At 41.7% G+C, this 22550-nt stretch overlaps 4 protein-coding genes across 5 annotated transcripts; 2 read left to right on the plus strand and 2 right to left on the minus strand.

Annotated features, from left to right (window-relative positions):
• The first annotated feature begins 1162 nt into the window (after positions 1-1162).
• On the plus strand, positions 1163-10206 carry LOC105694607. Of its 2 annotated transcripts, XM_012415451.2 has the most exons (8): positions 1163-4798; positions 5955-6101; positions 7518-7889; positions 7964-8634; positions 8715-8901; positions 8980-9225; positions 9316-9550; positions 9679-10206. In XM_012415451.2, exons 1-8 carry the CDS (start codon positions 2414-2416, stop codon positions 9714-9716), a joined length of 4281 nt encoding a protein of 1426 aa, XP_012270874.1. In that variant the 5' UTR covers positions 1163-2413; the 3' UTR covers positions 9717-10206. The 2 variants fall into 2 exon arrangements, with proteins under 2 accessions (XP_012270874.1, XP_012270875.1); XM_012415452.2 differs by lacking the exon at positions 5955-6101.
• A 140-nt stretch (positions 10207-10346) lies between these two features.
• On the plus strand, positions 10347-13836 carry LOC105694605 (CCAAT/enhancer-binding protein zeta). The gene is made up of 5 exons (XM_012415449.2): positions 10347-10482; positions 10639-11742; positions 11826-12441; positions 12510-12950; positions 13027-13836. The coding sequence occupies exons 1-5, from the start codon at positions 10477-10479 to the stop codon at positions 13536-13538; spliced, it is 2679 nt and encodes an 892-aa protein (XP_012270872.1). The 5' UTR covers positions 10347-10476; the 3' UTR covers positions 13539-13836.
• Positions 13837-13897: 61 nt separating this feature from the next.
• LOC105694441 (collagen alpha-1(V) chain) lies at positions 13898-20119 on the minus strand. Its single transcript, XM_012415110.2, is given in 14 exon segments — positions 13898-14274; positions 14347-14528; positions 14616-15498; positions 15621-15890; positions 15970-16347; positions 16418-16579; positions 16654-16815; positions 16888-17346; positions 17458-17502; positions 17568-18035; positions 18153-18350; positions 18439-18680; positions 18773-19733; positions 19811-20119. Coding segments are annotated over 14 exon segments (5079 nt in total). The 3' UTR covers positions 13898-13914.
• A 178-nt stretch (positions 20120-20297) lies between these two features.
• LOC105694442 (collagen alpha-1(XI) chain-like) lies at positions 20298-21869 on the minus strand. Its single transcript, XM_012415112.1, has 2 exons — positions 21734-21869; positions 20298-20515 (listed from the first exon to the last, which is right to left on the minus strand). Exons 1-2 carry the CDS (start codon positions 21867-21869, stop codon positions 20298-20300), a joined length of 354 nt encoding a protein of 117 aa, XP_012270535.1.
• Between the last annotated feature and the right edge of the window lie 681 nt (positions 21870-22550).

Below are 22550 nucleotides of genomic sequence, written 5' to 3' on the forward strand. Positions count from 1 at the left end.
TTAATTAATCTCCGTTGGAAAGGGGGACGTTATCTCTTCGCTTTGTAAGCCTTTATTTAGTCTCATTTGAGCATTTATTATCGTCCGACCGTTCGTATCAAAATATAACAAGGCTGTCCATTGGCGTCAGAAAATCGCCTTACACTTTTCTAACGTCATAAATCAAAAGTTTCCATCGTTCGTAAAATTAAGCATTGACACTTCAATTATGTATACAGGATAACAGTAGGTGCACTATCTAGGCGAAATTAATTACGATAATCTGAACTGTCTTTTCCAAAGAGATTTCTTAGCTCCAGGAAAATCGATCCCATGGAAATCATTATTCTATCAAATATTACTCGAAAGTGACGAAAAAAAAAAAAATAAATTAACCGGTAACTCTCAGCGGTTAAAAGTCACTTTTTCGTTCGGTATAAAAATGGTTAATTGCACTTGTGAGGAAATTCAACCTCTGCAATATGTTAACAAGGTGTAATGCAAGGTGCGATATCTATTCCGTAAATTCCAGGAAGTCAATTACAAGTTAGAATTACTCAGAGGGGCGCAAGCGGATAATCGCGTTGATCAGCGCCCTAATCGAGCCTGATTATCAATTCTCGCGCGGCGTGATTCAGTTTTTCCAATAGAGCGCGGAAAGGAGATCTCGGTGAGCTCATCGAGGGTCTATTCGGTATCGCTCGGTCAAGAATTCGCAATATTCCGAAATTTAATATCGCTCATAGACTCGCTCGTTATCCGGTGCAGTTGGGTGCAACTGGATAACGACGCGCGCGATTGCACGCGACCATGAGTCAATATCTATGAAGAGATGAACAGCGAAAATCGCCCGCAAGTGAAGCCCGGAAAGGACACGAGCGGCGGCCATCTTGCCCCGCTAGTGGTTGGGAATTTAAACCGATATAAAAGCAATTTCAAGCCCATGCCCAGGAACAATCCCTGTATAAGCAATTCTAGATTCTTAAAAACCCTGCGCAAAGGGATTTCATGACTTAAATCTTTCGCTACGCGTTTTATCATACCTTATAAAAGCCGCCGTATACGTGCTGGCTGCCACGGTTTATGAATCAGCGTTGTGTATTCGCGTAGCCAAGATGGCCGCCGCGTCTCCTACCCTAGTGTCTCGAGCGGCGGCTGTCGCGCGTAAAAACTCACCTTATGCTGCAACTCATCTCTCTGTCTCACTTTATTCTCTATCCGTGCAGTCAGCGATGTAGGGGCGCGTCCAACCTGCGTGCACCTGTGACCCAGTGCGCGTTTGCAGCGAGCTGCAGCCGCTACAAGCTGCTATATGTCGTGCGTCCAGATAAGAACTCATACTTGTGTACGCATGTAGATGCGTGTACTACGTGTACCGCAAGCTCCCACGATCGAGAGTCATCGATAAACCCGTGAACTTGAGTGGAGTGCAGCGGAGCTCCCAGTGAACGAGTCGAAACGAGTTTACCTCACAGGACACCATGAACGTTGCGTCGCAGAGGTTAGGATGCGCCGCGTCGCGAGGGCCCCGCCGACGTTCGAGGAAATGAGGCGAGGTTAACTCTACAAAAGCACTCTACTAACGCTTTCACGCCGCTTCCGCTTGCACTCGCAAATCATGTGAAGAGGCGCCGAGAGACTGGCAGCAACGTCCACGCGAATATTCGGACATTGAAAGCGAAGAGAGGTTAAGATGTGACTCGTTTCGTTCGTGCCGTAACACTGCCGACGCGGTGCGTCGTTGCGATTGACTTTTGCGGTTTTTCACGGTAATTATTGAAGAATTCCGGCCATTTTTTGAGGTTATTATTAAAGAACTCTGAGAAAAAGCTGTTACGTCGGCTTAAAGCAGTTAATCATGGTTAATTGAGACAGGAACAATTAGTTCACGTGCGGTTTCTCGACTACGATGTGAAACACAACCTCAACGGTTCTTTGCAGTGCAACAGGTGACGAGATGAGAAATTGCGCTTTTTGGTAAAGTACTTAAAGATATACTTAGGAATTAGTGATGAGTGATCCAGGAAACGTGGGGTTTTTAATGCAGAGAATCGAACATGGAAGGGTAAATAATTAGTGGATACGTTTATGTGTAATATCGGTAGAAGTTTTGGCTGGATGTGCATGAAGTCTCCTAATTATCATCATAATGCGATGTTTAGAGATTTCGTTTCGTTGACTTCACCCTTGACGCTTGTATTTTTGGACCGAGGCTGTATCTTGTTTTAAATTTTCTCTCCAAATCTGGATTTTATCATAGAGTCATAGTCGTTGTGATATGTAATCATAAGCGAATGTGTTTTTATAAAGTTTTTAAATTTTCTTGGCAAATCCAAGGTGCGTTGAACTTAATTATTCAATGGAGAGGTGAAATAATTTGTGGACTACTTTCATCTACGTACTTGCTAAAGATGTAAAGCAGTTGAATCGTAAAATGTCTTACATGCAGAAAGAGAATGCTAGTAGAGTAAGTGCGATAAAACAGAAATTCGAGATTAATCCTGGGCAGAACTTGGCGGAAAGTCCTAGAGACTCGGATGACAGCGACGAGAGAAAGGAGCACCTTCGAAGATCTGTCAGTGCATCGCCGGTTAAAATTAGGAAAAGTCTTAAACTCAATGTTTCGAGACAACTATCGAATCCTGGGAAAAATATCAAGAGGAGTCCTGCATTCAGATGCGACAAGTCGGCGAAAACGAAAAATCTGCATTCTCCGACAAAGGAAAAAGTTACGTCGATCGTCGATAAGAACGTCAAGCTATTTGAAGATAAACCCGAGTATGGAAAAATTGGCAATGTCAAAAAGAAAATAAGAGATACGTCTATGGATAGATTTGACATCCTCTATGATGATGACCCGTCTCGTACACTCGATATGGCGGTAGGCTTAAGATTAAATTTAAAAACCATACCCAGCAGCGAGAGAGGGTATGGAAAATTAAATAGAAGATTGCTTCATGAGCATTCAAAAAACATGCAATTGCCTAACACTCAGTTATCTCCGATAAAAGACTCTGTAAGGACCACGGTAATCTCCAGACAAAAAAACATTTCCCCTATATATAAAACAGAGGACGAAGTAGATGCCATATGCGAACGTCTTTCACTGGATGACGAAACTATGAATGTCACGAATTGTGAATCTCGTAATTTAACACAATTGAATAAGTTTGTAAAAAACGGTGTCGAGTATACCAGAGTGCTTAAATCGAAGGGAAGATTCAACGATCTTGATAAAACCATTGTTTCGAATATCAGCCAAAGTTGTTCCGAAAACAAGAAAGAAGCCTTTATGGATATTAGAGAGGAATTATCCAGGAGAAAAAATCAGTCGTCTTTGATACATGTATCGCATGGAGGAGCCATTCGCAAACAGAATATGTTCAAAGATTCGTTGGACAAAAATCATAAAGATGATTCACCGAAGACATCATTTTCTGACATCGAAGACGAGTCAGGTATTCTGTCAGATAATCTACTAGCGGCGTTAAGAGCTCCGCTACCCAAAGGTCCTCCCCCTGAAAAGCCACCAAGAACGTTTGCTCATCGGCCTAGTGAAAATGTTCCAAATGTTAGTCAACCTTTGTCGTTTACTCAGAAGAACGTGAACGATGTCAAGGGAAATTTAAATCTTTCAACTTCTACGCTAATACTGAACAGTGCTACCGCAGGTCTTCCAAACGACAGCAAGCAGATTGTTAATAGTTTTTTAAATAGTATAAAAAAAGTCACTGACGATGAACTGTCGGATGAAGATGTAACGACACATCCGATGCGCAGTGAGACCGGGAGTCCTGGAAATGGATTCTCTTTTCATACTCCCCGTCGAAGCGCCGAGAATACGAGTTCGATGGAGCCAAAGGACACTACAGAACGTATTAAACATGGTGCATTAGATAGTAAGAGTTATTATAGTGACAAAATCACGGTTTCTGTGAAATCGAGTCAAGAATCTCACCCAAGAACCAGCCACTTTCCTAGGGAAGCCAAATCCACTGAAGCAGACCGTAGAGATTCTGCCTCCTCCGAAGAAGGGACTAGTGCTTCGTCATCAGGTTTGCCTGACTCAACGCAAAAATTAAAAGACTCTGTTATCACCACTGGGAATATTGGGAAGTCTCGACCTGGAAGAGATTCGAAGAAAATGTTGGAAAAGTTAGAGAACGTCTTAATTCAGCATCAGAAGGCTCTTGGACCGAAGGTCATCATGGCTCGTACAGGTACAAAATTAAATTCTCAGTTGGATTCAGATTCTGATTTTGAGTCACCGAAGAGAAGAGTGCCATTCTCCGAAAGACTCTCCAGGACCTTGGAGGAGCCAAGAAGACTGGGGCCTCTGCCGAAGTCTCCCACCTCAGGCTGCAAGAAGAACTCGACATTCGATTGTCTGCCATCTTTAAACTGTGCCAGTGCTGGTATTTATGAACAGATAAAAAATCCAGATTTTAAAACTTACCTGCCGCAGCAGAAAAGTGCCACTCTTGACAGGCCGGATAATTATTATGCCAAGTCTGGGGACCTCATGGCGAATTCCCATTTTTGTATGGAGTCGACCAAGAATGAATTCTACGAGAAGCTTAACATGAGTCCAGCATCGAGAAGATTGTCTGCTGAGTTGTCGACTTTCCTCGATGGGAAGCGAAGGAGATCGAACCCTTCGGAGCTGGAGGAGAGAGTCTACGCTGAACCTTTTGCCTTCGATAAGAACTGTGGTGTAGATATCACTGGATATGGTAAACTGTCTCCCAGCCTTCGGAGCGACATTCTTAAACAGGATAAATTCAAGAGCGAGAGGCAAGACAACGAGTTGCATTACATGGTAAGACAAATGACATGCATGTGACGTTTTTGAAAATGGATGCACCTTTCCCTTTCCCTAGCATCCAAATCATCCCAGTGAGAGTTCAACAGATGTTTCCAAAAAAGAGATTAAAGAAATCATCGCACCAAGTTCGAATAATTTACACCTAATTTTCTCGACCAACGAGGTCTCAATTTATAATTAATTGATCACGTGAAATGTTAAAAACAGCTGAAAGAGTGCAAACGTGAAGGAAATGCATGGTTGTCTCGAAGCGTGACATTTTATTTTATTGTTTAAAGGATTTATTATGCACCGATGATCAGAAAAATGGCATGAGCTATACATTAATAAGTTTCCAATTTTGCAGCTTTAAAAACATACGGACATGAAATTATTGCTTGTTGCTTGTTGCAATTGTGGAATGCAAGTGCAGGAGGAGCGCATTTGTATGTATTAAATGCATGACACAATATTAAGTACGGTTAAAAGAAAGATGACAAAGAATTAGATTCTCGATAATTTTACGTGTTACTTTTTTTTATTAACAATTATTACCTACATGACACGATTTATAAGGAGGATAACGTAAAGGGGCTGAGTTAATTTACATGATTCTCTAGTAAAGTTCTGCGAATGGATGTTTAGGTAATTTTAGTAACTGTACAATAGGCTCTTCGTACCCAGCTGGAAACGGTACAAATTGTACTTTTATGAACCGAGGGTATAATAACAGCTAGCGGTATGCGAAATTACTAAACTGTTAGTAACGGTAGTAAACTAATTAATGTGGGAAGCGACCTGGCTTCGATCGTGCGACTTAGTAATTGCGTTATTATTCTTGCGACGTCACTTAATAATTAAACGGGACGCTGTAAAAGCCGGTCGAAACGACCTCTCGATTTTAAATATAAATTCTGAAACATTGTCTAAACGAAGAACTATATCTGCATAATTAGATTCTACAATCTATATATATATATCTGGGAACTCACTAGAGTCTCGCACCAAGTACATTAATTTATCACATCCAGGAATGGGGATTATTCCAGCAACCATATCGTCGTTCGTGGTATCTTTATTGCACGATTCAATTATAGTCAGTAGAGAACGCCCTCTTAATTGTTATTTAAAGTAAGGAGGGGATTGATGCTACCCATTCGATTTTTCACAGTGCACGCCAATAACTTCAACTCTCTCGAAGATCGTCGATAACGGCACGCAAAATGGCATCGTCGAGGCGACTTGCGGCCCGAAAAAGTCGATCTTGAAATCGCCTGGCCATGTGCGGCCCTTCGTCGACAAAATGAATAAACATAAGGTGAACGCCAAATACGTTTACGCATATCTGGTGTAGGCTCCTCGGGCTCTGTACGCTGCACGCTCTGCAAATCGGTTCAATTACCTGCTGCGGAAATTGGGTTTATTTTCTGCCAGCTGTAAGGAGTAATCGCGGCTTGTTACGCGATTTGCTTCGACAATCGCGGATCATTGGCTCTTTATGTCACAAATGTCGGCTTCTGCGTTCAGTTTTGTATCATTTGCGACTTTTATCATCATCGATGCTACTGCGGAGCAATGTTGGTCATAGCTGTATAGCTACGATAGGGCTGCGATAGGTTTTGGAATGCGTACCTTGAAGTGCTGTAAATAATAAATAGTTATCCAGGGCGATGCTATCATTTGTGCTTTTATTATAGGATCATTGGATGATTCTGAGATATTTTTAGTGCATTGTAAATAGGGGACTGACTTGTTATCGGTAGAGTATGATATTTATTTTGTAGCGCTAGGCCTTATTTATTATATTTATTATCACTATATTTTCCTGCTGTCATTGCAGATGTATCTTTTTAAGTATTCGCTGTATGTGGTGTAGCACCGTAATGAATGAATCTGTTGTCTCTTATCTAAGAGAATGGGTTAATTAACGCTAAGAGGAAGTAATGGGAGATTGTCATGGGTGACTCACATGACTTTTAGGAAAGCCCCTGACAGTTCATCGACGTCGCTTCTTCCATCGGTGCTTATATGATCTTCGTTTCGCATTCGGCGTCGTTAATCGTGGCGTCGCGTTCAACTTCAGCTTTCTAATAACTTGTCTGATTAATTGTAAAAGTTTTCACTTACTTCTCTGACTTTTTAAACACATTACGTGGGTGCTGTGAACATTACGATACGAGTGTCTTCCGTTACCTGTGATCTTTCTTAAATATTCCTCCTTAAGTAATCATTTGAAAGTAATTAAAACCTTTGTCGTGTATAAAAAGTGTTGTGCAGATTCTGTAAAAAAAAAGAAAACAATTAAGCAACGCAGTCTGAAGATATATTCCTTATCTGCGAATAAATGTGCAGATACTTTCCTATGCTGCTTGCCATTTGTTGTGCGAATGCATGAGCAAAGTCTCTCGATTATTCCGGGGAAGTACGATTGTACGAGTTCAAAGAACGGCTTTTCAACGTTCTTTCCATTGTGATAAAAGCGCCGGATAACGGCCTTGCGCAGATGCATGATTCGCAGGCAAATATAACCTCTTCTTTGAATTTCCTTGATTGGATCTTTTGAGCACATGTCTGGTTTTTCTGACTTATTTGGTGCACTTCTGGTCGCTCACTTCGCTTGTCTGTCTATGGAAAATGGAACGAAATATTGGTACCTGATGTTCAGCGTTTGCATGTATTATTTTTATAAATATTTATCATAACCTGTAAACAACCTGAACGTGAATTTCTGCAGATAGAGCAGCTGCTCGATCAAGCATTCGGACAGCTTGTGATGGCTGGCACGGAAACTCCTGACTCGAACACCTCTTCGGACACTGATTCTCTTGCTTCGACTTTGTCATTCAACGAGGACTTCCCCACCTTCGATGAGAAGCTCAAACTTTTTAAGGAACGAGAGAATATCCCCAAATCGACGAAGGAGGAGCTTCATCGAAGCTTGACAGAGAAGAGGAAGCATTATGTCCGAAGAGTGTCTCTGAGGTACTTCGAGAGACAGGAGATCCCTGTAACGGACAGGAGGGATAAGCTGTTCGAAGTCTGTCTTTTGGTGGAGCTGAATCTCAGTACAAAACAGCCATATATTAAGGATAAATATCCTGCTTACGTAAGTACTTTATTAAAGTTACGGTGACAGTCATTAAAAATATGTCATGGTTTATTTTTTTTTTTTTGTAACAGGCGAAGGTACCTGCTTGGATTGAAAATTTCTGTTTCCCCGATGCTTCCTGCTGGCAACCCTCGGATTGTGAGCAGAATCAACCTTACTCTCTGGTTCTGATGGACGAAAGAGGGAATCGAAGATATGGATACTGTTGCCGTGTCAAACCAGAAGGAGGTCCTATTTTGCCGCTGGCCTATTGCCTCATCACTCGATATCGAGCTGGTGGCTTTTATTATAAGGTTCTGCACGAGCTTGAGTCGAGGCATGGATTTCCTGATAGGAAGAAGAAACACTTTATAGAGGATCTTTACAATAGTCCAATGCCACGTCCTGGGTATAGTTTGGTACTTAAGGCGGAGGAACGAGAGGACGACTCTTCTGCGAGGAGACACAGCAGCAATAACAATGTTATTACCAAGACAATAACTTCGGAGGAGAAGGTCATACAATCGGTGCATGACTCTAATTATGTTCTCGTTAACTCTGAAAGATCTGATACAGAGAAATCTCTGGGAACTGTGTATGACATCGACTCGAAAGGTCATGTGATATTAAGATCGGGAGATCATAGATTGGAAGAAAGAGATATGAGCCAGCTGTTCGATGCAGTGTCCACGAAAGTGTTGATAGTCTTGTTCGGCAGCCTTTTGTTGGAGCGCAAAGTCGTCCTGTTAAGCAGTAGTTTAAGGTTAGTGAAATAATTTATTTATTTATTATTGTGTTGGTTTTAATTCCTCGGAATTCTGTATTGTTTGTTTCTTGTTTTAGTAAACTGTCGTCTTGTGTTGAGGCATTACAAAGTCTTCTATATCCATTCGTATGGCCGCATACTTTTATTCCAGTACTTCCTGACATTCCTGGACTCTCGGAGATCTTGCAAGCACCATTGCCATTTGTCATCGGTCTTTTGAAGTTGAAAGGGAATGTAGGAATTGAAGTAAGCGCTGTAGAGGATGTAAGTGATCTTAATGGTTTACGAAGTATGATTAGTACTTTTAATCGGCTAGTAATATTTTGGATGTTATTATTTCAGGGTATTGTCGTTGACATTGACGCGTCCAAAATTATCCACGCAGTTGGAGATGAATCTTCGATATTGCCATCCAGACTTCAGAAAGGATTGAAGTCTGCTTTACAAATAGTATCCGATAATACCTCAACGACTGATGGGGTCCGAAACTTCCTGGTCTCCGAAGCTTTTCTCAGGGTATTCCTGGAAACTTGCGGACATTGTCGCTCTCATATTGTTACGCAGCAGGATGGCAAAGTAGTTTTTGAAGTAAGAAAAACTACGTTAATGGAAGAAAAAAAATGTCACGGTCTGAAAAATCTACGCTTGGTATTGTATTAATCTGGATTTTGTTTACAGAAAGAATCGTTCGTAAAGGCCATCTCATCTAAAACTATGAGATATTTTCTTGAATGGTTCGTTGAGACTACTATGTTCAGTAAATTCATTCAAGATTATATTTTAAGAACGGAAGGACTGATGACGAATGACGAGGACACTATTAAGTTATTCGACGATAGGGTTACAGAGTGTGAAAAAGCGGCTGACAAAAGCGCGAATACCAAAAAGATTAGTTGTAAGAAGAAAACTTTAGGTAAGTTATTTTGATACTCTTGAGGTTAGAAAGTGTAGAAATTAATCTTTGAATTTTTCTCCAGACTTTGTAAAGAGGTTATCGATAACATTTCATTGTTTCCTACTTTTACATTTTGTGCATTACAGGTGATCGATTGAAAGACTTGACCAATTTCAACTCATAGAATCCACTGTGAACTCCAACCCAAGTTTCTCAAAATGTGTTTGACAATGTTTTAATGATATTAACTGATAGCAAGCGTACGATATTTGAGTTTTACAGTGGCATCTTGTAGCTTTAACTAGAGGTAAACATGAGGTAGAGTTCTTAAGCATAGTCAATTATCTTTTTTATGCCAGTGATTAATGTTTTACTTAACTACAAGTATTAAACAAACTACCGACAAGTGTGTCGGATAAGGCCGGAGTTATTCCTCGTGAAACGATATTTTATTATAGCTTAAGTATTTTCATAGAAAAGGATGGACCGATGGAAGTTTGTGACGAACTTCTTTGTACAGAAAGTATGTACAATATTGTTTTATCCAGAACCCTTTATTATTGCCATTGCTTGACTTAACTGTGATTATTTATTTTCATCGCTCTTCATGACATTGAAAACTGTATTACCTGTTTAGGCATGTTTGTGAAATAAAATTTGAGTACTAAGAGAAATTAATTGTTTATTAACTTATGTGGCTAATAACGTTTATAGTAAGATATGATTTGTAAGCCGCGCTTTATGATGTAGAGGTTGAAAAATAGTATTCTGGCGCCATCTGTTAATTATAGATATCACTATTTTTAGAAGACTCGTGCTCCGTCGTCTGCTTAATTCAATTTAATTGAAAAGTGAGGTTAACTGCATGCCTGGAGGTTCCTGTGGTAGAAGTTAATTGGGAATGAGAGATTTATACTAATAAACTGGGACTTGAATTAATAACTATGAAGGTAAGGTTTATGGTTTTAAATTGTAATTCATTCTATTACGAAATTGTATCCGCCGGTTTGAACGATTTCTTAAAAGGTGTTTACACAACATTAACCTCAATGTTCCTTACAAGTTTTACGAAAATCTGGGAAATATCAAAATTTGATTGTTTCTAGGAAAAAAAGAAGATATTTACCGATGACCTAATTGACTATTCTAGTGGAAATAGGACAAAATGGTATTCAGAGTTCGTTAAAGCAGAAGCAGCTTGCAAACATACAAAGTCTGAAGTCGAAGTCTTGGACTTAGCAGCGGAGGCAAAGAAATGCCTCGATGGAGATGCTTTGTCTTTTCAGCTGAAACAGTCGAAATCTCGAGATCCAGAGACTGCTTGGCTAAACACTGCGCTAACGCAGGGAACCAGTTCGGATAAGGTCGCTGCCAGCATTGTACTCGTACAGGACAATCCTAAGTACAATTTGAAACGATTAACGTCCCTGGTTTCTCAAGTAAGAGTAGCAAAACATAACCAGTGCAATATGATTATAACATCACTGCGGGATCTATTTCTGGGCGATTTACTTCATCCTAATCATAAACTCCTGAAATTTGAAGAGCAAGATTTGGATAAACTGGATTCGTTAAATCCAGATGTGCCGAAACGTAAATTATTAGCTCACTGGTATTTTGAGGACCAGCTCCGGGAACTGTACGAACGTTTTATAGCGTCTCTTTCCATGATCGCTTCTGAATCTATTGAAGTAAATCGAGAGAAGGCAGTTTCTGTATTAAGCGATCTGTTAAGGTCTAATCCTGAACAAGAACAAAAACTTCTAGAGACACTGGTGAATAAGATTGGTGATCCTAACAGCAAAGTTGCATCAAAAACTGTCTACTGTTTAACTAAAGTTTTACATGAACACCCAAATATGAAATTAGTCGTGTTAAAAGAGGTGGAAAGACTTTTGTTCAGAAAGAATATAGCACAGCGTGCTCAGTACTATGCGATCTGCCTATTGACACAATTCACGTTGAGCAAGGGAGATAATGACACCGCTAATAATCTTGTGGATGTATACTTTGCTTTTTTTAAAGCATGCTTGAAGAAAGGCGAACCCGATAGCCGGATGATGGCAGCAATTTTGACTGGCGTCACTCGAGCTTATCCTTTTGTGAGGACGGATACAAATCAAATGCAAGATCACATTGATTCTGTATACAAAGTCGTCCATGTCGGGTCTTTCAATGTTTCTTTAAACGCACTTAGCCTACTATACCAAGTTAGTTAAACAATTTTTTCATAATTTCATGTTTCTTTAGGTTAGGTAACGTTCAAAACAAATAACAATTTTCATCTTTTCAGGTAACTGGGAAAGATGAAGCCCAATCCAACAGATTTTACTCCACATTCTACAGAAAACTTCTCGATCCCCAAATTGGCGTTGTATCTAAAAGAGCTGTTTTCCTTAATCTTTTGTATCGAGTTCTACGAGGAGATCCAAGCATAACGAGACTCTGTGCTTCCTTGAAGAGACTATTCCAAGCTATTTTATATTATTCCGCAAACATGGCTTGTGCAACATTATACGTCATCTCAAAAGTGCTGCAATCTCGTAAAGATGCAAAGTATATTTTCCAAAGGTGTAGAATTTTCGTGAAACAAGAACACAATCATAACCTGTCAAATGGCGAAGACCTAAAATTGCCTAAAATCGAAGAGGCAAATGTTACAACAAATGATCCTGAAAATTCAATAATCCTTCCAAATATTCAAGTGGAATCTGTAGTGGATATGGATGAAGATGACACGAAAGATGAACTACAGGATCAAGTAAAGGACGAAGAAAATAGACCTTATGATCCTTTCTGTCGTAATCCATTGCATGCTAACGCAGCTAGGAGTTTCTTTTACGAATTTGCAGCTATGTCGGCTCATTATCACCCGAGTGTTTCTCTTTTTGCAAATACAATAGCTCAAGGTAAATGTAATAATTTATTCTCATAATTTCTCTCTGTAGATTTTATTTAATTTATATTGTCCGCTTAGGGAATTCGATAAAATATACCGGAGATCCTCTTGAAGACCTGACACTGATTCGTTTTCTGGATCGATATGTCTTCAAAAATCCAAAGAAGCTGGATAGTAAAAAAGTATCAAAGAAGAACGATCCACTGGCACAGCGTACTGCTTATATACCAAGAGGAGTTCGTGCTATTCCAGTGGCTAGCGAAGCATATATAAATGAGAGCATCGATAGAATTCCAGTAGATGAGCTATATTTGTACCGATACTTAAAGAAGCGTAAGGAGTTAAAATGCGGAATTAAAAAAGAGGAGGCTGAGGAGGATGACGACAATGACAGTGTCAATAGTGAAGACTTCAACTCTTTGCTGGACCAAATGGGTAAAGGGAAAAATTTAAACGACCTCGATGAGTTGGATGACTTTGACGTGGCAGCAGACTTTGGTTCCGCAAAGAAGAAAAAAGGTATATATTCTATATGTATTATATCTAGATGAGTCATAATAATATATTTATTCTTATATCTTCATTTTCATCGAAGGTAATGCAACTGCAGACAGTGAAGAAGAGGATGAAATTGACGAGATGGACGATGGAGTGGATGAAGAAAATATTTCTGAAGAAGAGCTAGACGATGAATTGGCAGGAAGTGACATCGATCTTGAAGACCTTGACGAAGACTTAAGTGACATCGAATTCAGTGACGATGGCGAAGAGGATGAAAGTGTGTTGAATGACTTGAAACTCAAGGATGTATTCATTAATCAGAAGACTAGCAAAAAGCCTGGGAAGAAGGGCAAGAAAAATTCAAAAGATCTGCAAGAAAATGTCTTCGTCTCTGCGGAAAAGTTTGCAGAAATGCTCGAACAGCAGGGTCGATCGAAATTCAAGCAAGGCGGAGCAAATGTTTTGAGTGACATGGACGGGGCCAGTTCGAAGCAACTGGATTGGGAAGTGGGAAGGAATCAGAGAATTAAGGGTCATCCTGGTAAAAGGAAATGGAAACCTACTGGCAGATTTAAGAGAGAGGGAACAAAGAAATTTAAGCGATAAGAATATCTGCAGTGAATTGAAACGAACGATTATTCTTTTCCAGAACTCCGTTTTCTTCTTCATATCAACATTTAATTCATATCGTCACCATAATTAAGTGGAATACTTTTAATTCGATCGTCTAATTTTCTACTCTTTCTAAACTAGAATTATCTCACACGTTCACATGTATATTCCAAAGCTTTTATTATAAATTTATTCAATCTCCGCTTTGTACAGTTAGTTAACGCGTGCTATAATTAATAATAAAATGGCAGTGTGGCTGATCACAAACCCAAGGATAAATATACAACTGAGGCTGGCTCGGTAAATTACACGCGTTCGATCTCTGCTGATTTGTTAGAGTCTTTTACATAAATTTAACACGTGGAATATATTATTTAAAGCAAACTGGTCCGATGGAGAAACCGAAAGCTTGATCTGGCGATCCGTAATCCATCGGGTGAAAATCAATCAGAGGAAGTTCTTGAAGCTTTTCCGTTTTCACCGTAAAAGTGGTCTCGCTTGCGCCTTTCCCGGATTGGCAACCATCAAATATTACTTCAGGCTGTTTGCTGTTATACGAAAATTCCTCTTCGTTGTGACCAAGTAGACTTAAGGAAGAATTATAATTCATATCAGGAGCGCTGTACCAGGCGATACTATTTACGCAGGTGTATGTAAAATTCTGGTAAGCTTCTTCGCTTAGAAGTCGTAAAAACGTGAGTTGCACCGATCCAACACTTTCATAAGTTACCTGTAATTGCAAGGCGGAATGTTATATAAAGACTAATTGTTTATAGATTTATGGAGCAAAGATAATGCGGACCTTGAAGCCACCACGAAGATTAGAGTACCAGTCGCTCTTCTCGCCATCTTTTTTCCACTGGATATTCGGCACTTGGCTGTTATGCAAATCAGGGTAAATGCACGTTTCGGAGCTTGACTTGTTGCAGAAAGCATATACTGTATCATCGGACATTCCCAGATTTGGGTCTATCCAGTACCAGCCTGAGGAAATCAACATTTTTCAACATAAGTGCTTATATGTATTTGGCGCAAAACTCTACCGAGTTTCTAAATGCAATAAGCACGTACCGTCATCAAAATCAGGATGGCCGTAAAAGAGGTCCCTACAAGTCCTTGCTGGGTTTTCTTTTGTCCCTGCAGGTCTACGAATTCCTTCTAACTCCATCCCCATGTTGTAAATCGAATTATAAATGTCCACTAATTCCAAAGTGTTTTCTTCAGATTCTTTCAGGTTCTCCACAAGAATGTTTTCATTTTCCCTTTGCTCCCTGAGGACCATGGAAATTGTAAAGGAAAACATTTTACCGCATTAATTACATGATCCTTGAAATAACACTTACGAGTCCTGCGTATTCCGTTTTCTTCGGTCAATTTCTTCCCTGGAGAAAAGTAATTCAGGGGGAATTAAAGGTTGTTCGGCAGGAGCGCCAGGAGGTCCTGGAGGTCCTTGCGGGCCGATGTCCCCTTTCCCCCCCTCGTTTCCAGGATATCCTTTGAGTCCAGGTGGCCCTTCCATTCCAGGCAATCCTGGAGGACCATCGCTTCCTTTAGGACCTGTAATTCCAGGAGGACCAGGACTCCCTTTTGGTCCTTCTGGCCCAGTGAGTCCTCTGGATCCCTTTTCTCCTTTTTCTCCAGGTTCTCCACTCAGTCCAGGGAAACCAAGTTCTCCACGGTGTCCTTTAATTCCTCGGCGACCTTTGTCACCTTTATGACCCTTAGGTCCCATAGGACCAATTTTTCCAGGATGGCCAACAGCTCCGGGCATCCCCGAAGGACCGCTTTCACCTGCTGCACCAGGTAGTCCTCTTACTCCGGCGAGTCCTGGAGGTCCTGGAACACCTTGAGATCCTGTGTGGCCTTGATTTCCTGGAGAACCAACGGGACCTGCATCTCCTTTTTCACCGGGAGGTCCTGGACTTCCCTGTGTTCCTGCTGTTCCTTCTGGACCCTAAGGAAGTATCATTAAAGTGATATGAAAGTGGCATCCGAGAGGTCAATCGTTTGACACTTTTCTCAAGTTATCAATTTTTAATATTGTATCATGCACGGATTTTTATATTTCAGATTTACCATTTTCCCTGGCGGTCCTGGAACTCCTTCCTTCCCAGGAGGTCCAGTTTCTCCAGGAAGACCAGGTCCACCAGGTTTTCCCTCGTCACCATCGTTCCCAGGTTCACCTTTTGGTCCCACCGATCCTGGTTCTCCAGGAGGACCAGGAAGACCAGGAGGACCCTCGTGTCCTTTTGGACCCTCTGGACCAGCCAGACCTCGAGGTCCTACAGGACCTGCTGGTCCAGGTTTCCCTTCCTCCCCTTTCAGCCCTGGAGAACCGATATCGCCCTACGTTGAATAGAATATTGAATTAAAATTAATAAATCCAGAATACGAAACCCATAAACTCATGGAATGGGGTATTTACAGATTTCCCTTCTGCGCCAGCTGTTCCTGGAGGTCCTGGAGTTCCTGCATCACCCTTGGGTCCTTGCAGTCCCTCAGGACCTGCGGGTCCTTGAAGACCTTCTTCCCCCTTGTGACCTCTTGGTCCCGGAAGTCCAGGATTTCCCATGGTGCCCGTAGGTCCTGCTGCTCCCATATCACCAGCTTCGCCTTTTACTCCTGAAGGTCCTGGAAGTCCTTGAGGTCCTATGGGACCTGCTGGTCCTGGGACTCCAACTGGTCCATCTTCGCCTTTGCTACCTTGTCTTCCGATTTCTCCAGGTGGACCCTTTTCTCCCATGGAACCAACGGACCCAGGCTCACCTCTTGGTCCTTGAATTCCGGATAATCCTGGAGGACCCTGTTTGGTATTTTGGGATTTTATATCATTAACGTCAATTTTAGATTTCTTGAATTTAGGCTCCGCGTACCATTTCACCCTTAAAGCCTTTCAATCCTTTTTCTCCAGGTGTTCCGACGTCTCCTTTGTCACCATCCTCGCCAGGAACTCCGACAGGACCTGGAGGACCTGGTAGACCTCTTTGACCAGGTAATCCGTCTCTTCCTGAAGGACCGGGCATTCCAGGATCCCCCTAAATGTAGAAATGTAAGAATTAAGGTGGCACGAAAGGCATCTATGATAAGTGAATCCTTTAATAAAACTAACTCTGTCTCCCTTCCCGCCAGCAGGCCCAAGAGGACCTTTCGGTCCTTGTCTTCCTTCAGGACCCGGTGGTCCATCCTTACCAGGATCACCCTGGGCTCCTTTGTCGCCACCTGCTCCAGGTAATCCAACGGGTCCCATTTCGCCCTTCAGACCTGGTATGCCCTTTGCAAAGATTCCATAAGTCCAATTGTTTTGCAAATTTCCAAACACTCATTTGCAATTTTTAGAACCTACCGGTGAGCCATCGAGTCCTCTTTCTCCAGGGAATCCAGGTAAGCCCCCAGGACCTGGTGGCCCATCTTTCCCTGGAAGTCCAGAAGGTCCAGGTGCTCCTTCCTTTCCTTGTTCTCCAGGGGCACCGACGTCCCCTGGACTCCCAGGACTTCCTGGATTTCCTGGTTCACCTGGCTGGCCAGGTTCTCCAGGTGGACCAGGTGGTCCAATCACCCCAGGACTTCCCGGTGGTCCGGAGGATCCAGATTCTCCTGCAGGTCCTCTTTCTCCTGGGAATCCTGGGATCCCGTTTTTTCCGTCCATTCCTGACTGACCTGGAGGTCCTGTAAACCCTCGTGGTCCTTCCACTCCCGGGGAACCCTGGTCACCCTGAGGACCTGGGGGTCCTGGCTGCCCTGAGTCACCTTTTGGACCTGGGAACCCTTCGATACCTCTTTTTCCTCGCTCACCTCGATATCCCTAAATGTTTAGAAAATTGTTGGAAGCATATTAATTTAATATTGTCATTTGGAAACTCGGTAGAGTTTATCGCGAAATTATTTACATTTGTACACATTTATTTATTCTTACCCTAGGTCCAGTCTCACCACGATCACCAGGTATCCCAGTGTTGCCCTAAAATAGATATTAATTAAATAATGATCTTAATTTATATGTTATAAATAGAGAAATAAATTTACTCTTTCTCCTTTGTCACCGACAGGACCCTGGGTACCGAACTGCCCCTTGTCGCCTTTCTCTCCAGGACCTCCAGGATATCCAGGAAATCCGGGATCCCCGATTTTCCCTTTTTCACCAGCTGGACCAGCTGGTCCGGTTTCACCTCGAGGGCCATCGGAACCCTTGAGTCCTTCCAAGCCTTCCATACCAGGAACTCCTTGAGGACCTCTGTGGCCTGATTCCCCTTTAAGGCCAGGATCCCCCTTTTTACCTTCAGGACCTCTGTCTCCTTTATCACCCCGATCTCCAGATTGACCGCGTTTCCCTTCATCCCCCTTAACACCTCGCACTCCAGGAAATCCTATAGGACCTTGTGGACCTTGCGGGCCCTGTTCTCCTTTTAATCCTGGCATTCCTGGATTTCCAGGGTGTCCTGGTGGTCCATCCCCACCGGCAAGTCCTGGGATGCCGGGTTTCCCTTGAGGACCCTGCAGGAAAGTCACTTTGCAATTAAAGTAATATTTAAAGGTGCGTATTCTTTCAATACATGATTATTTAAAACACTTATTTAATTTATTAGTATATTTTTAATTATATTTACTTACAACTAGACCAGTTGGTCCGAGGAGTCCTTGCGGTCCAGGGGGACCGACAGGACCCATAGGTCCTGTTTGACCTGGAGGACCAGGTGGACCATGTGGTCCAGCATTGCCCTTAGGTCCTGGAGGACCTTCGTTCCCAGGAACTCCACTATTTCCAGGTGGACCAGGAAATCCACGTGGTCCGATGAACCCTCTGGGACCCTTCGCACGTATAATTATCATCAGGTGAATGGTAGATTATGCAAATTAAAATCCAAACTCATTATACATCTAAAGATAATTCAATTACCAATTCACCAGGAGCTCCTGCCAGACCGGAAGGGCCATCTTCTCCTTGCATTCCTTCATTTCCTGGCAATCCTTGTTCCCCTGCGGCACCAGGTGGACCTCTTTCACCTTTGTCACCTGGCAATCCTGGCAGACCTGGCAGACCTTGCTCTCCTTTTTCTCCAGGAGGTCCTGCCAGTCCTCTTTCTCCATCTCTTCCAGATCTGCCTCTTCTACCCTCCCTCCCAGGATTTCCAGGACTCCCTGATGAGGTAGTATTTTTCTTTATTAATATTCACAATTAAATGGCTAAGAAAATATATTATTGTTTCTTGTAAAATAAAATAAAAAATTGCCTCTTTCTCCTCTGGGTCCAGATTCGCCGATTTCTCCGGGCTCGCCCTTCTGCCCTGCAGGTCCTGGTGGTCCTTCTGGTCCTGGAGTTCCTGTCAGGCCCATTGGTCCCGTAGCTCCTCTTATTGCTGATAAATGCTGCGACAGCATCAATCTCAGGGCATCTCCTTGAGAGTCAGGTCCTTTTTCCGATCCTTGTTGATTTAGAGGAATCATAAACACGTGGCCAGGAGATCCAGGTCCTCCAGGAACTCCGTCGAGGCCATCTCTTCCCGGCTCTCCTTTGTTACCAGAAGGTCCTCCTGTTCCTGGGGGTCCTGGATATCCTCGAGGTCCTGCTGGTCCTCTACCGTAATACCCGTAATTGTAGTAATAATCTCTTTCGCTGGGAATTTCTGTCCTTTTTTGACTCCTTTCAGCGTACTCGAAATTCCCTGTCCCAGGATTCTCTGTTTCTCTTTCTGCGTTTAATTCGCTTTCCGTAAAGTTTGACAATCCTTCATATCCTGATGTCTCATTTTCTGAGTTAACATCTTCATTCTCTTCTTCAAGGCTCCCTTCCTCTGTGCTGTCTTCTTCATTTTCATCTTCATCTTCACCGATCTCTCCTCCGAAATGTCTTAAATCCTCTTCACTTATTTTCGTCGCGTTTTCCTTATCAGTTAGAAGGGAATTATTCAGGTGTATTATCAGGCTCAACTCGTGCACTGATTTGTTGTCGGAAAATACAGGAAATCTTGGCTCCAGTTTTTCATATTTAATTGTTGTACGGTTTTCGGCTGGTCTCGATGTTGGAACCAGCGTTACGGATATTCCCGAATTTCTTGGTACTTCCAAATAATTCTCCGCTTTTTTGTTCAATTTTTTTACAGGTAATTCCTTCGGACAATCTGGGGCAAAGGTCGAGCAGATGTCGTAAGCTGCCTCTGGATTCGGTGCTATCTTCAATAATTCAAGCCCTCCCTAGATTGGACAGAGAGTGTTAATTATTTATTCAATTTTGATAAAGGTAACCTACGAGTATAATGATAAGCGTCAACCGAATAGAAATTTTCATCCACCAGCTGTTGACCGATCATGATGATGCCACTCGTCGTGATTAGGCGGTCAAGATTTCTTTTCAGTTTATTTGTTATCTGCTGATTACAGTCGATATTCATCGTAACCGAGTCCCCTTTAATACTGATGCCAAGGCGATGCCAATTTCCATCTGATACACTTGTGCTAAAAGAGACTGCGGTGTCGTCATCGTCCTCCGATGTATTATACAGCAACGTGACATCTTCACCCAATGACAACACGAATTCCTCTTCTCCACTGTCGCTATAAATCGCAAGTAGAGCAGACATCGGATTTCCTGGAACGTAATTATACATTTAACGTGTCGGAAGGATTTTTTAAAAAATATTTTGTCACCTCTTTTCACATCGCAAGATCAAAATTCGATCGGTAGAAGTTAACTTTAAATTTTCGGTTACTTTACGCATTAATTCTTGTATGTTTTTTTCTTTTTTTTTCAGCAACATCTTAAGTTTCATTACCAACTTCCGGTTTAACAACAGCTAGAATGGAGAAATTTGGGGGCACTCCTGTGGGAAAGACTGTGACAGTGTTCACTGTCAATAATGCCGACTCGCTGATGTTGTAGGCAGTTCCATTTCTTCGGCAACGTGGCTCGATTTTCCTCACTCCGAAAGGTTTTTCCTGGATCTCGGTAGCTGCCAGCAAGTCCACAATTCCTCTGTCTAGGGGATAGAAAATAGTCATGGGTGATAGAATGTTAATTATAAAATTCCCGGTGTGTAGGAAAATAGATGCCCGGTAGATCCATAGTTAGCGTAAAGAGACTCGGCGCGTGCACTTGTCCGAGACGCAACCGCGTCTTTTACAAAATGTTTAAGATATCTCATTTTCTGCGTGTTAGATAATTCCATAAGTTCACAGACACGTAAATGTTGAAACATTAATTTTTTGTAAAGAACCAAACCGTGAATTAATTAATGCAAATATACATTTGGCGCGAGACACTGCCGGGTTCCTTGATATTGAATTCTCATGCACTGGCGATCACTTGGCAGCTTCCTCTAAGCATGGAATTATTTTTAATGATAATTCCCTGCATAAATGAGATCGAACGATGTTTCTTGGTGACGATTTTCGGAATGTCGGACGATTTAATTCTATTTGTCGCGAACGTGGCTTTCTGGGTAGGAAAGGGTTAACTGGGGACTTTCTGGGCTCTTTCTTCAGACGAAGCCGCTATGAGAGAGGAGTGTGATTCTAAATACGAGAGACAATTGCGAAACCCAGTAACCCCGGAACCTAAGGAACATAATTCACATTGTTTCAATGAATACTTGAGCCAATTCCATCGAGAAGAACGCCCGTCTAGGATTGCGCGCAGAGTTTCGCGTGCACTCTTCAATTAATACAATGAACTCACTTGAAGCTGCATACGTAACAGCCAAAAAACTATGCACTCGAGTATCGTGAGACTTGCATTACCACTCGACTATTTCAAGCAGCTCTATATCCGAAAATAACATAATTTACCCTAATTATAAAAATATTTCATTATAACGATTGCCCTGCAATTCTCTATTACGAGTACAATATAAGATTTAAAAAAAAAAACTACAAAATTCAGTACGAAATTAATTTCAATGAAATTTATAAATCAGAGAATTGAGAAGGTGAACGTGTAACTATTTAACGTGTTTCGTAACAATTATTCCATGATTTATAACATTTTAGCGTTTGAGGAAATTCATTTACCTTATAGCGTCCTGTCAATTGAGGAGATTTTTATGAATGAAAAATTTCGTAATCGCACTCACCTGTTGCGCCGACAAGTGCAGCACTATTATGCAAATCAGCGAGACTGATATGTCTTGAATGTTATTGATACTTTATAGCGTTTCGAGGGAATTTTTATGAATGAAAAATTTCTGAATCGAACTCACTTGTTCCTAATGGAGTGAAATTTTCAGTTGACACCTGTTGCACCAGCATAATTATGCAAATCAGCGTGACCACAGGGAAACTGAGGCGATCGCACTTTGACGTTTTCCATGGTGGTTTCACGTGGTCAGGCCACATGCTCTCTCCTGGTAAATTTTTTCAAATCATGACCCTAATTTTCAAAATTAGCCCAATCGCGATTCCTTTCATCCTAAGTATATCTACGAGATCATTTCGCGTCGTATCAACCTCCTGAACAAATAGACGAAGACCAGGAACTGAGCTCTCGAGCTGGGTCCTCGAAGATGTCCCTACATGAATATCTCGGAATCTGCATCCCCTCTCCTTGAAGATGCATCGTGCATCTCGACTGCAGTTTATGCACTTCTCACATGCCTATTCTTTAATGACAATTTCTCGCCCCTTATGATGCCACCGATCCGGCCATCACGTGGCGCTTAAAAACACCTACAGGGTGATTGGTAGATTATTTCTCTATTAAAAAGAATTATTACATACTAAAGAAACACTTAAAAGCCTGTTAATATTCACTTTAATAACAATATCTTCTCGCTTTCGATAAAGAGTATATAATTCATTTTTAGGATACGGAGAGGAGGACTTTGGGCCCTCCGTCATTTTTTTTACAATAAATTTAAAAATAATGGAGAAACATTGAAACTTCATATTTTAAGGAAGAAACCTTCAGTGGGAAAATTCGGAAAATATTTTAATGCAATTACACGTCGCATATTTGTTAGGTTTTTTGGATGAAGGAATTCTTATAAAGTTATACATCCTCCTCCTCGTATAATTGTA

Source organism: Orussus abietinus, unplaced genomic scaffold (genome assembly GCF_000612105.2).
Source record: "Orussus abietinus isolate OABI.00-Male unplaced genomic scaffold, Oabi_2.0 scaffold20, whole genome shotgun sequence".
Taxonomy (NCBI): Eukaryota; Metazoa; Arthropoda; class Insecta; order Hymenoptera; family Orussidae; genus Orussus; species Orussus abietinus.

Coding starts and splice junctions, on each gene's coding strand:
- LOC105694607 (XM_012415451.2), top strand. CDS start 2,414: ATGTCTTACATGCAGAAAGAGAATGCTAGTAGAGTAAGTGCGATAAAA. Junction 7,890..7,963: donor AGGATAAATATCCTGCTTAC/GTAAGTACTTTA, acceptor TTTTTGTAACAG/GCGAAGGTACCTGCTTGGAT. Junction 9,551..9,678: donor TTGTAAGAAGAAAACTTTAG/GTAAGTTATTTT, acceptor TGTGCATTACAG/GTGATCGATTGAAAGACTTG.
- LOC105694605 (XM_012415449.2), top strand. Junction 11,743..11,825: donor CACTTAGCCTACTATACCAA/GTTAGTTAAACA, acceptor TCATCTTTTCAG/GTAACTGGGAAAGATGAAGC. Junction 12,951..13,026: donor TTCCGCAAAGAAGAAAAAAG/GTATATATTCTA, acceptor TTTTCATCGAAG/GTAATGCAACTGCAGACAGT.
- LOC105694442 (XM_012415112.1), bottom strand. CDS start 21,869: ATGTGGCCTGACCACGTGAAACCACCATGGAAAACGTCAAAGTGCGAT. Junction 20,516..21,733: donor TTTCACTCCATTAGGAACAA/GTGAGTTCGATT, acceptor TCTATCCCCTAG/ACAGAGGAATTGTGGACTTG.